Source organism: Vipera berus, assembly GCF_964194415.1.
Source record: "Vipera berus genome assembly, chromosome: Z".
NCBI classification, from domain to species: domain Eukaryota; kingdom Metazoa; phylum Chordata; class Lepidosauria; order Squamata; family Viperidae; genus Vipera; species Vipera berus.
The window spans coordinates 7,966,697-7,982,967 of NC_138205.1; the positions used below are offsets into that span (position 1 = coordinate 7,966,697).

Consider the following 16,271-nt stretch of genomic DNA (forward strand, 5'->3'; position numbering starts at 1 on the left):
TCTTCCTCCTCCTCCTGTCCATCGCTCCCTCCCTCCTCTTCCTCCTTTTTCTTTGCCTTCTTCCTCCTGCTCTTCCTCCTCTTCCTCCTCCTCCTCCAGGTGCGCTCCGGAGCCGCGGCGCACGGGGGCGCCCCGCGCTGGCTGACTGGCTCCTGGTGGCGACGCCGGCGACAGCCGCCCTCCAGACACCAGAGGTCCCTGCTGCTGCAGAGCCGTGGGGGGAGAGCCGCGCACGCCCGCCGATCTCTCCCGCCGCCGCCGCCGCCGCCGCCTCTTCCTCCGGGAGCGGCCGAGATGAGCAGCCCCCGAGGGCGCGGGGAGCCGGCGGAGGGCGCGGGCGCAGCGGCCGGCGCTAGCATGGCACAGCCCGCAGGTGGGGAGGCGGGGGGGGGGGGCTGCGGCGGGGAGGGAGGGAGGGAAGGGGGCGATGGATGGGGGGGGTCCCCAGCACCCCTTTTTTCCCCCCTTTCTTTCCCCAGCAGGCCGGTCCATCTCCCCACTCTCTCCTTTCCAGTCGCGGCCGGTTCTTTCGCCTCTCCGGGGGTCTTTCCCATTGTCTTCCCCCCTCCCCAAAGCACGCCATCCGTCCCCACCCTCGGGGGAGGGGAGGGGAGGGGGGAGGGGGGAGGCAGCAACATGGTGGACGGCTCTGAGACCTCTTGGCGTTCCCCCCTCCCTGCCCGCCTGCCTCGCTTTAGGATGCGCCCAGAAGCAGATCTGCAAGAAGGTGCGTGCGTGCGCTCAGCCGGGTTTAAAAACCCGCAAACAACATTGGAGGGTGGGGGGGGGGGTGGGAGGCGATCTAGACGAGATCTTCGTTCCCTAAGATTGCAAAGCGGTGGTTGAGTCTGTTGGATGCTTCTCTTCTTACCTCCTTTGCCCGTCCTGCTAGCTTCTTTTCCCTGCTTTGTTTTTGTTTTTTTTTGAAAGATTAACCATGAGGTCTAGAAACTTGACTCCGGTCGGCCTGATCACTGAATGTTAGTAAAGGCAGACCCACCATTTTGCTGTGCTGGTGGTTCCTCTCTCTCTCTCTCTCTCTCTCTCTCTCTCTCTCTCTCTCTCTCTCTCTCTCTCTCTCTCTCTCTCTCTCTCTCTCTCTCTCTCTCCCTCTCTCTCTCTCTCCCTCTCTCTCTCTGTCTTTCTCTCTCTCTCTCTGTCCCTCTCTCTCTCTGTCTTTCTCTCTCTCTCTGTCCCTCTCTCTCTCTGTCTTTCTCTCTCTCTCTCTGTCCCTCTCTCTCTCTGTCTTTCTCTCTGTCTCTCTCTCTCTCTGTCCCTCTCTCTCTCTGTCCCGCTCTCTCTCTCTCTCTCTCTCTCTCTGTCCCTCTCTCTCTCTGTCCCGCTCTCTCTCTCTCTCTCTCTCTGTCCCTCTCTCTCTCTGTCTTTCTCTCTCTCTCTCTCTCTCTGTCCCTCTCTCTCTCTGTCTTTCTCTCTGTCTGTCTCTCTCTCTCTCTCTGTCCCTCTCTCTCTCTGTCTTTCTCTCTCTCTCTCTGTCCCTCTCTCTCTCTGTCTTTCTCTCTCTCTGTGTCCCTCTCTCTCTCTGTCTTTCTCTCTCTCTGTCCCTCTCTCTCTCTGTCTTTCTCTCTCTCTCTCTCTGTCCCTCTCTCTCTCTGTCTTTCTCTCTCTCTCTCTCTCTCTCTCTGTCCCTCTCTCTCTCTCTCTGTCCCTCTCTCTCTCTCTCTTCTCTCTCTCTCTCTCTCTCTCTCTCCCTCCCTCCCTCCCTCCCTCCCTCCCTCCCCTCCTCTCCCTCCCCAGCTTGGCTCAAGGGCTCCTGATTGAAAATGGCAGGATGAGTCCTTGAGGATCACCCAAAGGTCTGGAAGAGAATCTCTAAAAGCCCAGGGCCAGAACTAGAGATGTGTTAGATTACACTTCCCCAAATCCCCTGCCCCCATGAGGGCTAGTGGGCTGGGGTTTCTGGGAATGGTGCTGCTTATATCCTGGAGGGCCACCAGTTTAAGGAAGCTGGAAAACCAGTTGACTTCATGCCTTAGAATTGTGGGGTCATCTGCTCCAGGGTTTTTCAACCTTGGGCAGCTGATGTGTGGACTTCAGTTCCCAAAAATTCCCCAGGCAGTCACGGCTGGCTGGAGAATCCTGGGAGCTGAAGTTCAGACATCTTAAAGAGTAGCCAAGGTTGAGGAAACACTGTCGTAAGATTCCAGCTTTTATTGACAAACATGTTAAACTTTGCTAGCTAGGGAATTCTGGGGATTGAAGTTCACACATCTTAAAAATGTAGCCAAGGTTGAGAAGCCCTGTTGTAGGAGATTGTTGAAAAACAAGTGTCTAGGCTTTGCTGGCTGCAGAATTCTGGGAGTTGAAGTCCATATATCTTAAAAGATGTCAGGGTGGAGAAACATTGATTCTAGTCCAGGGGTAGGCAACCTCGGCTCTTTTATGACTCATGGACTTCAACTCCCAGAATTCCTGAGTCATGAGTATGGGTAGCGGTATGCCAGGAGAAGGCGGCAGCCATGCCAGCCCACACAGATTGTCCTGTTTTGAGAGTCTATGCCAACTTGAGTCCATGAGTCATAAAAGAGCCGAGGTTGCCTACCCCTGTTCTAGTCCAATTGATTACTCAGAACAAGAATCTGCTAAACTATCTTCAATAAAGCCAAGCCATCGGATCCTTCTCCGAGGCACTCCATTGTCCATAATCCTACTTTTAGGCTTCCAGGGTAGTGGCAGGCTGGTCTATCACTTAACAGTCAATTTTCTTTCTTGACTTGAAACACTGATCCTGCTTGCACTTTTGTGGCCAGAGGGGTCTTGAAGATAAGAAACAATGAATGGAAACTAACCAAGGAGAGAAGCAGCCTGGAATTAAGGAGAAACTTCCTAACAGTGAGGACAATTAACCAGTGGAACAGCTTGCTACTAGAAGTTGTAGGTGTTTCATCACTGGAAGTTTTTAAGAAGAGACTGGACAGCCACTTCGACTGAAATAGTATAGGGCAGGGGTAGGCAACCTTGGCTCTTTTATGACTCGGGGACTTCAATTCCCAGAATTCCTGAGCCAGCCATGCTGAGGAGAAATGGAGAGGTTTTCATACTGAGCCATGCTGGCTCAGGAATTCTGGGAGTTGAAGTCCACGAGTCATCAAAGAGCCAAGGTTGCCTATCCCTGGATAGGGCCTCCTGCTTGAACAGGGGGCTGGACTAGAAGACCTCCAAGGTCCCTTCCAGCTCTATTCTATTCTGATTCCGATCTTTGTAGATGGCCTTGGAATATATCATTTGCAAGCTAGATCTGGCCTAGATCTTTGCGCTGACCTTCACAAGGCTGGGTTTCCTGATCTGCAGGGAGGAGATCTCTGAATCTTCTCCAGTTTCACCATCTCCCTTTGAAACGTACAGTGGCCAGAGCTGGACACAACCCAGATACCATCTAAGCAATGCTGAGTATCTTTTTAACTGCTGCATCGCATTACATCCGTTGGATGTATTGTTTGTCAGAAGGGCCTCTGGCAGAAGGAAATTTTCCATCTGCACTTCTCGGTGTTTATGGGTAGCGGTATGCCAGGAGAAGGCGGCGGCCATGCCAGCCCACACAGATTGTCCTGTTTTGAGAGTCCATGCCAACTTTCCCCAACCTGCTTGCTCTCCACATGCATGGTTTTATCCCCGTGGCTAAACATTTGTGGAATTATAAGTAGTCCTCGAGCACGATTGGGAGCAGAATTTTCATTGCCAAGCATTGCTAAGTGAGTTGGTCCCGATTTTATGAGCTTTGTCGCCACGGTTGTTAAGTGAATCACTGCAGCTGTTAAGGGAACCACACAGATCCAGCTTCCCCGCCACTGACTTTGCGTGTCGGAAAGTTCGCAAATGGGGATGACATGACTCTGGGATGCAACAACTGTCGTAAATAAACGCCAGTTGCCAAGCCGCCAGATTTTGTTCATGCGACCATGGGGATGATGTGATGGCCGTAAGTGTGAGCACCGGCCAGAGATCACCTTTTTCATTGCCATTGTAACTTTGAACGGTCACGAAAGCAATAGCTGAATGTTGAGGACTACTGTAGACATCCCGCTGGAGGGACAACTGAACTTTAGTGCAGGGTCCCCAACCTGTGGGCCACGGCCCACCACCGATCCGTAGCCTGTTTGCAACCGGGCCGCGTGAGAGGCTGGCTGATGCACTTGCATGTGCTGTGCACGCAGCCCCATTCATGTGAGTGTCACGGATGCTCACGGCCCCATTTGCACAAGAGTTGCGGGCACTCGGGGCCACACTCGCATGAGCACTGCAGGCAGTCACTGCTCCATTCACCCGAGTGTCGGGGGGCTTGGCGCCTCACTTGTGCAAGCATCATAGGCGCTCAGGGCCTCACTTGCGCGAGCATCACGGGTGCTCGGGGCCCCACTCACGCGAGCCTTGGACTTGCAGCCCCCCACTTGTGAGCGCTTAGGGCCTCATGTGAGCGTCACGGGTGCTCTCACTCTCACTCATGTGAGCAACACCTGCCCTTCCCACAAAAACATCCCCTCTTTCCCCACTTCCGGTCCGCCACGCATTAGTGGATCTCTGCTTTGAATATGCAACCAATCTGATTTAAGATTATATATATACAGGGATTATCATGCAGAGGTTGGGAGTCTCCTAACCTGGACCAGCAGCCTTTTAAATATATTAAACATATTTTAAATATATGAAAGGGTGTGAATAAGGTTTAGGTAAAGGTAAAGGTTCCCCCGCACATGCATGCTAGTCGTTTCCGACTCTAGGGGCCGGTGCTCATCTCCGTTTCAAAGCCGAAGAGCCAGCGCTTGTCCGAGGACGTCTCCGTGGTCATGTGGCCGGCATGACTAGACGCCCAAGGCGCACGGAACGCTGTTACCTTCCCACCGCGGTGGTCCCTATTTTTCTACTTGCATTTTTTTAACGTGCTTTCGAACTGCTAGGTTGGCAGAAGCTGGGACGCGTAACAGGCGCTCACTCTGTTACGCGGCACTCGGGATTCGACCCGCCAAACTGCCGACCTTCAGATCGACAAGCTCAGCGTCCTAACCCACTGAGCCACCACGTCCCTTGAATAAGGTTTAGAAGGCACTAAAGGTAGTCCTCGACGTACGACCACAGTTGAGCCCAAAATTTCTGTTGTTAAGTGAGACATTTGTTAAGTGAGCTTTGCCCCCATTTTATGACCTTGCTTGCCAGAATTTTAAGTGAATCACTACAGAGGTTAAATTAATAAGACCGTCGTTAAGTGAATCTGGCTTCCCTTTTGACTTTGCTTGTCGGAAGGGGACCACGTGACCCCGGGACACTGCAACTGTCATAAATCTGAGTCATTTGCCAAGCGGCTGAATCTGGATCACGTGACCACGGGGAGGCTGAAATGGTGTGAAAACAAGTCGTAAGCCACTTTTTTTCAGGGCCATTGTTACTTTGAATGGTCACTAAATGAACTGTTTTAAGTCGAGGACTACCTGTATTTTGAATATTAAGCAAAAATCGAGGGCATAAGTTCAAACTGACAGTAGAGAAGTTCAAACACAATGTTAGAAAGTATCGCTTCACAGAAAGAATAGCGGAAATCCGGAACGAATTCATGGGTCAATTCTCAGTAACTGAGTTTAAACATGTTTGGGATAAACATAAACAGAAATGAAGAAAATAAATAAAAAATAAAAATTTAAAAGAAAACAAAAAACCTCAAAGGGCAGACACAATGGACTACAGGTAGTCCTCGACTTACAACAGTTCATTTAGTGACCATTCAAAGTTACAACGGCAGTGAAAAATGTGACGGATGACTGTTTTTCGTAGTTACGACCTTTGCAGCATCCCCATGGTGATGTGATCAAAATTCAGATGCTTGGCAACTGGTTCATTTGTAGGACGGTTTCCGTGTCCCGGGGTCATGTGATCGCCTTTTTGAGACCTTTTGACAAGCAAAGTCAATGGGGAAGTCAGATTCACTTAACAACCGCAGTGATTCACTTAACAACTGTGGCCAGGAAAGTCATCGAATGCCGCAAAACTCACTTAGCAAATGTCTCACTTAACATCAGAAATTTTGAGTTCAGTTGTGGCTATAAGTCTTTTTTTACCATCAGTTTTTTATGTTTCTGTATTTATTTATTTATTTACTACAGATCTGGACGTAACTCTGTCCCTTTCTTCTCTTTTCTTTCTTCTATCTTCCCAGGAGACCCTGGGGATGACTGCAGCCCCTTCTCCTGCCCTTCCTGCCACACTACCTTCAAGGAACCCTCCGAGTTATCCGCTCACACCAGTACTTGCTTCTCAGAGCGAGCCCCCAGTTCAGCCGCTCCTGTGACTACTCCCGCCGCTGGCCAGGAGCACTCTAGCGTCTGCTCCTCATCCACCTCTTCCGTTGAGGTCCACCCCGAAAGTTCTCCAAGCATGGACGTGGAGCCTGGACCTTTGTTGACCGAGCCAAGCCAAGAATCTGCCTCTTCTCGGCCCCCTCCTCCTCCTCCACCACCCCCAACCCTGCCTCCCTCCACCGGTCTCCCAACTGGGCACCTCAACATCCCTCTCATCCTGGAAGAGTTGCGTGTTCTGCAACAACGCCAGCTCCATCAGATGCAGATGACGGAGCAGATCTGCCGCCAGGTGTTGCTCTTGAGTTCATGGGGGCAGGTTGGGACTACAGCCCCCACCACGGAACCTGCTCCGGTGGCGTCTGTCCCACCCAAGCCTCCCTTGCCCGTCTTTTCCATCAAGACTGAGCCCGGGAGGAGCCAAGTGTCTGCCTCTCCAGATATGCCCAAGCCGGCATTCTTCCATCTCTACCACCCGTTCCCTGGTGGCACCAGGGTACCCAAGGCTGAGCAGCTCCTGGCTCCAGCCTTCCCTACAGCCACGGGCGTCTTGGCAGCCCAGTGCTTAGGGACTGCCCGGAGTCTGGAGCAGGCCACATCTCCGGGACTCTTGCGACAGAAGAACGGAGGAGGAGGAGGAGGAGAACCCAACTTGGAAGGCGAGAAACCAAGCGGGCGCCACAAATGCCGTTTCTGTGGGAAGATCTTCGGCAGCGACAGCGCCCTCCAGATCCACCTGCGCTCCCACACCGGCGAGCGTCCCTACAAGTGTAATATCTGTGGGAACCGTTTCACCACCCGAGGCAACCTCAAGGTCCATTTCCATCGCCACCGGGAGAAGTACCCCCATGTCCAGATGAACCCTCACCCCGTTCCGGAGCATCTGGACTATGTCCTGACCACTTCGGGGCTTCCTTATGGCATGTCCGTGCCGCCTGAAAAAGCTGAGTCCGGAGAGGAACATGGGGCCCTTCCTGTGGCTGAGCGCAAGGCCCTAAGCGCCACTGAGAGTTTGACCCTGCTATCTGGCACGGCCCCTTCGGCCGCAGCTCAAGCCTTGCCTAGTTTCAACAAGCTGGTCCTGATGAAGGCAGTGGAAGCCAAGGGGAAGGGGGACGAGAACACCCCTCCTGAATCAGAGACGGAGGGGGCCCGTCTTCAGCTTGGGAAGCTTGTGGGGGCCTTGCCCAGCTGGGCTCTGTTGGCCAATCACTTCAAAACAGGGCCAGCTGTGGGGCCCTTCCCCTACGTCCTGGAGGCCTCTCCCTCGGAGACCTCCAAGCTTCAGCAGCTGGTGGAGAAGATCGACCGTCAGGGATCCCCGTCCTCCTCGGGAGCGGCCCTCATGGCCCCATCCACAGCCGGCTCCACGGCATCGTCTTCTCCTCTGGCATCTTCGGGACCCAATCAATGTGTCATCTGCCTGAGGGTCCTCAGCTGTCCCCGAGCTCTGCAACTCCACTACGGGCAGCATGGGGGCGAGCGCCCCTTCAAGTGCAAGGTCTGCGGGCGAGCCTTCTCCACCAGGGGCAACCTGAGGGCTCACTTTGTGGGCCACAAAACCAGCCCATCAGCCCGAGCACAAAACTCTTGTCCCATCTGCCAGAAGAAGTTCACCAATGCCGTGAGCCTCCAACAGCACGTCCGAATGCACCTGGGTGGGCAGATCCCCAACGGAGCTCTTCTGCCTGAGCCTTCGGCCCCAGAGGGGGTCCCATTGGGAGAAGGGGAGAAACCACGAGAGCAGCCATCTGCCCCCCAGGAGGAAGAGCTATCAGAAGAGGAGGAGGAAGAAGAGCCCACCGACGAAGACTCGGTGGAAAGCATTGGAGAAAAGGCAGAGCAGGTCTCCAGTCCCGAAGGTCTGGGTCCTCCCAAGGAAGGGGAGGAAATGGGGCAGCCTGAGGGGGAAGAGGGAGGACCCGGAGCACCCTCCTCCTCTCCACTGGGACCCCAAAGCCCTCCCTTCCCCTTGAAGGATGGGGAAGAGAAGGCAAATATGGAAGAAGAGGGTGGAGGAACTGTCCCGGTGGAAGAAGAACCAGAGAAGGATAAGGGAGAAGGTGGTGGAGAAGGTCCATCTGACAAACAGCAGCATCAGGGCAGCCAAGCCAAAGAGGAACCAGTGCTGATCTGTGGGATTTGCAAACAGCCCTTCACTGACAGGGCAGCCTTGCGCAAACATGCGATGACTGCCCATCCCCAGGTAAGAAATCAAGGCGGTGGGATAGGGCAGGGGTCCCCAATCTCCAGTCCGTGGACCAGTACCGGGCCGCGGCATGCCAGCAACTGGTCCGCACAAACAAGAAACCCCCCCTCCGCGAGATGCAGGCAGCACACAAAATCACGTGCCATCTGGTCCACGGAAAAACCTCTCTCCATAAAATTGGTCCCTGGTGCCCCAGAGGTTGGAGACCTCTGAGATAGGGGACATCTGGCTTCCTCTGCCCCTTGTGGTCTTGGATAGGAAAGAATCTTTCCTCATGTGCTCTCTCTCTCGCACTCTAGAGGTAACCTTGGGATAGGCAAGGGTACGTTCTTCCTGTCGATGTTCTCCAGATGTTGTGCTGCCACAATTCTCCCATGATCTGCAATTCAGCAGAATGAGGCCTTCATAACCTTTGTGGTGGTGGTCGCTGTAGGCCAACCTTCTCTAGCCTGGTGCTCTATAGTCCCCCACCACCCTTAGTGCAATGGGGCCTTTCTAAGAACAGGTGCCTGCAGCTAACCCATCTTGGACCTTCAGCAAAGTGGTCCTGTGGGTGGAAACAGAATTGACTGGCCTCTTGATGGGAGATTAGGAGGAAATCCAGATCTGTAGACTGGGAAGTCAAAAAATAGGATAGACCACTTCCCTGCTGTTCCTGAGGAAACCCTGTAGATGTCCTACACCATCTTTTACTCTTGTGCCATTTCTGATTATGGAGAAGCATTTAATTATCCTATGCTGCAACCTATGCTGCAACTTCCTTAGGTTCTTTGCTGACATATGATTAAACTGTACCCCACCTTGAAATAATCCCCAGAAATTCCAAATATTTTGCTAAACTGTACAGGTAGTCCTTGACTCACGACCACAATTGAGCCCAAAATTTCTGTTGCTAAGCAAGAAAATTGTTAAGTGAGTGTTGCCCCATTTTACGGCTGTTCTTGCCACAGCTGTTAAGTGAAATCCTGCAGTTAGTTACTAACTCAGTTACTAACCCAGTATAGTTAGTAACACAGTGAGTAAATTAGTAACACAATTGCTAAGTGAAATCTGGCTTCCCCATTGACTTTGCATGTCAGAAGGTTGCAAAAGGTGATCACATGACCTGAGACACTATAATATCATAAATACGAGCCAGTTGCCAAGCATCTGAATTTTGATCATGGGGACATTACAACAGTCCTAAGTGTGAAAAATAGTCATAAGTCACTTTTTTCCAGTAGCGTTGTAACTTTGAACAGTCATTAAACAAATGGTTGTAAATTGACTACCTGTATAAATAGGCTTGTTCTGATGATCATTTGGATCTTCTTGTCTTGATCATCTTAAAAAACCTCCAGTGATGGAACACCCACGATTTCTGGAGGCAAGCTGTTCCACTGGTTAATTGTCCTCACTGTTAGGAAGTTTCTCCTTAATTCCAGGTTGCTTCTTTCTTGGATCAATTTCCAATCATTGTTTCTCATCCTTCCCTCTGGTGCTTTGGTGAATAATGTGACCCCCTTTGTAAAATGCCGCTTGGGGGGGGCGGGGCGAAAGCCGTAATAAGCAGGCATATTCATAGAATGAAGGCTATTGCTAAGCACACTGGTTTGTGCTTCTTAGATTGTAAGCCGCCCTGAGTCTTCGGAGAAGGGCGGGATATAAATGGGATTTAAAAAAAAAATACTGGAATACTGCTATCATGTCACCTGTTTCTTCTTTTCTTTAGTCTAGCCAAACCCAAGTCCTGTAGCCATTCTTCATATGTTTTAGTCTCCATGCCTTTGATCATCTTAGTTGCTCTTCTCTGAACTTTTTCCAAAGTCTCAACATCTTTTTGTAGTATGGTGACCAAAATTGGTTACAGCATTTCAGCTGTGGTCTTACTAGGGTTTTAAAAAGGGGTACTAATACTTTATGTGAAAGGCCAGACCCCGCTTCTCAGACTGGTGCTAAGCAAGAGACAAGAGACAAGCATGCTTGCCATGTTGTTTCTCTTTGAGTTGTTGAACAACCATGCCAGTTGTGTATTTGCCTAAGTTTGGCTTCAGAAGAAAATTAGAGAATATAACAGTTTGAGAAGATATTATGTGATTTCACCTCCTCTTATTGTTTCCGATCAGCAAGTTTGCCGAGCATCCCACACAAGCATGATTGGAGTGCAGAATGCTGGTAATTGTAGAGAAGCAAGGATTATCCCATTCTGCCAAATGTTTATGGAGATTCTCAATCATTCAGGTCATGGTTGTCCCAAAGGTGCTTTTTCAAGAGGCAACTGGACTTTCTTGTTTTTCTTTGAAGATGTTTTGCTTCTCATCAAAGAAGCTTCTTCAGCTCTGACTAGATGGTGGGAAATGGAAGGATTTATACTCCTTGCAGACAGCTGGTCATTTGCATTCTTTTAGAGAGTCATTGAGGTCACTTGAAGATTTATCTGTGTCCTCAGGGCCACCCAAGTGATGCAATAGGTATGAAGGCTTCTTGGACCTACTGAAAGAACTGTGTTGTAGACTGGAGATAGATGATGTTGTATCCTTCCCCTCTATTGAGAGAGGGCTGTTCAATTTCAAAATTGAAACGTCTTCAAAGAAAAATCCAGTTGCCTCTTGAAAAGGCACCTTAACTTATTTATGGAAAGTTGTTCCTGTTTTGTATAACCATCTTTTGAAGTAGAGGCCAATGTTGAAAAATTCAAAAGTTCTGCTTCCTGTCTTGATGAATTGGCTGTAAGTCTTTACAGAGAGTCCTTGACTTGCAACGTTAATGATTGCTCAAAGTTACAATACTATTGAAAACAGTAACTTATATCCGGTCCTTGAATTTATGACTATCACAGCAAACTCACAGTCACGTGATAGAGATTTAGACACTTCACAATCTTTTTGTGCAGATAGTCCTCAACTTACAACAATTCGCTTAGAGACCGTTTGAAGTTACAATGGCATTGAAAAAAGTGAATTATGACCATTTTTCACACTTATGACCATTTCAGCATCCTCATGGTCACATGATTTACATTCAGATGCTTGACAACTGACTGACATTTATGATGCTTACGGCGTCACGTTTGTGACCATCTAACAAACAAAGTCAATGGGGAAACCAGATTAGTAACAACCCTGTTACTAATTTAACAACTGCAGTGATTCACTTAACAAATGTGGCAAAAATAGTGACAAAAGGGGGCAAAACTCACTTAACAAATTTCTCATTTAGCAATATAAATTTTGGGCTCAATTGTGGTCTTAAGTTGAGGACTACCTATATTTATGATGGTTCCAGCATCCTGGGGACACATGATCACCATTTGCAATCTCCCCAGCTATCTTTTGACAATAAAGTCAATGAAGGAAGCCAGATTTGCAAAAAAGGGTTGTAAATTCAGTCACGATTCACTTAACGGCTGCATTGTTTAGCAACAGAAGGTCCAGTTCCAATTGAGGTCATAAGTTGAGGACCACCTGCATTGAAACAGTCTTGGTATATGGGAAGTGCACTTTTCTCTCTAAACATTCCTGAATATTGTCCCTTTTGAGGAATGGACAACCTCAGGAGACACTGATGGACTTTACATCGCATTGTTTTTGTTGTTCAGTCACCAAATCTTGCCCAATTCTCTGCATCCCCATGGACCATAGCACACCAGTCCCTCCGTTGTCTCCTGGAGTTTGTCCAAATTCATGTTTATTGCGTTGATTGAACTATTTAACCATCTCATCCTCTGCCGTCTCTTTCTCTCTTTGCCTTCCATCTTTCCCAGATATCAGGCTCTTTTCTAAGGAATCCTCTCTTCTCATTTGGGGGCCAGAGTGAAGACATCCCATAGTTCCTAAATTGGAAAAAAAAATACTGATACTCCTCCTTTGGCTTTTGCCCCATGTCTATACCTCCCTACTCCTTCTCCTATTTTCTTTTTCTCCAAAGGTTCATCTGGGAAGCCACGTTTGGAGCAATAACCAGATGCGGCGGGCACGGCGTCTGCCTTTGGAAGGGCCCCTGCCAGTGCTCTCTGGAGGCCAAGTCAAGCTGCAGGACTTCCTGGGACGGGACATCCCAGCCCAACTGGTGGGGGTGGGCCCCCTCTCCTTCTGGAATCAGTACACCGCCTTTGTCTCCGGGAGCCTGCCCGCCAAGCCTGCCCACAGCACAGCGGCTTCCGTTGTTTCATCTTCCTCCTCCTCTTCTCCCAATGTGACCCCACAAAGCCTCTTTGGATCGAGCAACGTGCCTGGGAAAGTGGGCCCTGCAGAGGCCAAGGAGAAGCCTCCAGTGACCAACTTGCTGCTCCTTTCCCCACCAGCAGCCCCTGTTTTGGAAACGGTCCCTGAGAATCAAGGAAAGGGGGAGAAGTAACTAGCTTCTACTGGGTAAGGGGTGGTAGGGGAATTATGAAGCTTTCTAGAAACCAGTCCTGGCCAAAATGGTGAGATTGAAGTCAGCAATGGCCCTTTGTAAGCACGTCTGCCTCCATGCATTTTATCAAAATGTTTGGGAAGTGGATGATATTGGAAGCTTGAAGAATCAAACGTTCATTACTAGTAAACAGGCTCACTTTGGGTCTGTTTCATTAGATTTGGCTCCTAAGGGCCACTTCAAGCAATGTCACCAGTATGTTAATTGTACCGAACTCTAGTGGAAAGTTTAACCTGGTGCATAAAAACAAACCAGGTCAGTATTTATGGGGTTTGTTATATTTTTGGTCTCAGAAGGAATCTGTGAACATCCATGACCTGGTTTCAAGTTCGGCAACTGTGATTTGATGGAGGGCTTCAAACTCAGTTAAGTGGTGGTATTTTGACTGATTTGGACAAACCATAGAAGGTTGGATCTTATTAATATTGGGATGGGAGACCACGAGGAGATCCTAAAGTTAGACGCTAGATTGCGAAGTCAAAATAATAATAAAAAAGGCTAGTGGCAAAATATTTCCAAGAAAACTACATGGCTCAGGTATTGGCCTTGATTTGAGGGAATCTTTACCATTATGATAAAAAAAATAGTCATAGTTGGAGTTGCAAGGCCAGAAGAGTTGAAAATCTGGAACCTACTTGCTCCCTATAACTATATCCTTCTCTTTTCTCTTCCAGAGTGATCCATTCAAGAGGGACCAAGTGTGCGGCAGCAATTAAATCTTATATCTGACAATGCAAATGATATGGGTCCAATATAATTTTAGCAGCTTTTTAGTATTTTACTTTTAACGTAGTTTGGAGCTCCATTGGCCGAATGGCAGGATCTTGACCCGAGGCAGGGAAGGATGGTCCCTGCCTTGTACCTTTGATTTTCTTTTTTCTTTTTTAAAGAAACTTCCCTCTCATGTAGAACAGGATACCAAAAGGTTCCAGCCAAGGAATTTATTCCCTCAATAAAGGAAATTTGAAAGAATGACTGAGTCTGTGGGCTTTTTTTCTGGCAACAGGGAAAGGAAGTCACTTTATTTGAGTTCTGATTTCCTCTGGGAAGGAGAACCAGCATCATGCATGATTTGAATGCATTACATATTCTGGTTCAGCAAAAGATCGTGAAAGGGAATTGGAAGATGCCACTGTGAAAATTATTTTCTGGGTTGCCTCAAAGGTGCTTCTTTTTCAAAAGGCAACTGGAGTGTTTTTTCTTTGAGGAAGAAAAAGATGTTTCACTTCTCATCCAAGAAGCTTCATAGGTTCTGGTCAGATGACTGAGAATCTCCACAGATATTTTCTGGGTTGTTGTTTTTTTTTAAAAAAATTAGTTTTTATAAAGAAAATATAGAAACTAACACATGTTACGCATAGAAAACATGAAGAAAATAAAAGAATGAGGCACAAATGAGTCCCAGGGGTCTAGAAAATGTTAAAGATATATTTTTCTAGTATTTAATCAAATGATCAGTTGAAGATAACGCTTTCAATGATGCTTGCTATTAAGCAAAGAGAAATAGTAAGAACTGTAGTCAAATAATTATAAAGCCAGTTTGGTCTAGTGGTTAAGAACCAGGCTAGAGATCATGAGTTCAAATCCTGCCTTCACTATGAAAGCCACCTCACAGGGTTGTTGTTGTGGGGAAAATAGGAGGAGAAAGGGTGGGTGCTTGCTGCCTTGAGTTATTTCTAAAAATAATAAAAATACCAAAGGCAATATGCAAATAAATACGTTAACCCATAAAATTGCAAGCCATGATAGACTGAGTAGAAATTGAGAATCCATTCCACTTTAAATAGCCTATGAAATTGAGGTGCTGTATGAACTTTGTACACTAAAAAAATAACTCACATTTTGGACGGGGCACAAATCCACGTGTTTTGGGGTATTCCAGGAAGGCTTCTTGCTTTCATGTCAAGGAATTGCACAGCCAGTATCCAAATGGAGTCAGAGATGCTAACACGAACTTGGAAGTTTTATATAAATAAATATATTTTACATTTATATTTACAGCAGACAAGATAGTCAGGCACATCACCACGTCATGAGGTAAATCAGAGAACAGCTTACAGAGCCCACAGAAGAAAAAAGGCGGGGAAAAAGGGAAACTCCCCCTTTACACCCACCAACCAATCATAACATAGATTGCCTCAGGTAGGAATCCGCTCTCTCCAACCAATCAACTGCAGCCATTATAACTTTATTGTTCCAGCTATTAAATTAAATATTTTAACATAACACTGAATTATATTCAGGGGTCAAAAATGAGTTTCAGTGGAAATCCTTTATCATATTCATCTCTAAAGAAAATTTGGCTTCTGATTGAAGAAATTGTTGTCACTGACAAACTGGAATGCATGCCATAGAGATACTTCTCAAATTACAATGTTTCATTTAGTGACTTTTCAAAGTTAAAATGATCACTGTGAAAAAAATGACTTAACTACCAGTCCTCCCACTTTTGACCATTGCAGAATGCCTATAGTCACATGATCAAAATTTGGGTGGTTGGCAAACGACATGTATTTACAATAGTTGGCAAAGTATTGGTTGCCATTTGCAACCTTCTGACAAAGTCAATGGGGGACGCCAGATTCACTTAATGACCGTGTGATTCATTTAATGACCATGAGTCACTGCAGTGATTTGGCAAAAGGTCAACTCACTTAACAAGCACCTTACTTACTTAGCAACAGAAATCTTGGTCCTAATTGTAGTTGCAACCTGTAGAGAATAAAAGTTCTTTTTTACCCATTTTTGACAGCTTTTCCCAACCTGGGTGTCTTCTGCCGTCCATTCAGCTGGATTAGAAATGCAAACTTGAGCCATTACAGCTGGGTGTATTTTGGTGATTCATAAGTCTAATGAAGCAACTCACGGATTGTGTGAACACTGGCCTTGAACACACTGCTCTGGAGAAACAGCCCATTTGACCATCACTAAAGGAGGAGGAAGAGGAGGGCAGACGGTCATTTTATATGACTGCTGCCTTTTTTACTGGATCTTCGGGAAGCAAACTTGTGAATGTGTGTTGCTGTGTATTATCAGTTCAAATCAATTCAGTTAATCTGCTGCGGGATGAAAGCTTCTTCAGTGAAGCTAATGGAGCGTACAGGTAGTCTGACTTAAGACCCATTCATTTAGTGACCGAAGTTACAATAGAGGGGAAAAATGGTTTATGACCGATTTTCATACTTATGACCATTGCAGCATCCCCATGGTCATGCGATCAAACTTTGGATCCTTGGCAAAGAATGGTAGATGCAGGCAGTCCTCGACTTACAACAGCTCATATAGTGACCATTGAAAGTTACAACAGTGCTGAAAAAAGTGAATTATGATCATTTTTCACACTTAGGACACTTAGGACCATTGCA

At 47.8% G+C, this 16,271-nt stretch overlaps 1 protein-coding gene across 1 annotated transcript; it reads left to right on the forward strand.

Annotated features, from left to right (window-relative positions):
- Window positions 1-294: 294 nt before the first annotated feature.
- LOC308676955 (sal-like protein 2) lies at window positions 295-13,961 on the forward strand (the record flags this gene model as incomplete). Its single annotated transcript, XM_081343029.1, has 4 exons — window positions 295-373; window positions 6,164-8,508; window positions 12,418-12,860; window positions 13,581-13,961. The coding sequence occupies 3 exons, from the start codon at window positions 295-297 to the stop codon at window positions 12,844-12,846; spliced, it is 2,853 nt and encodes a 950-aa protein (XP_081199155.1). The 3' UTR covers window positions 12,847-12,860; window positions 13,581-13,961.
- Between the last annotated feature and the right edge of the window lie 2,310 nt (window positions 13,962-16,271).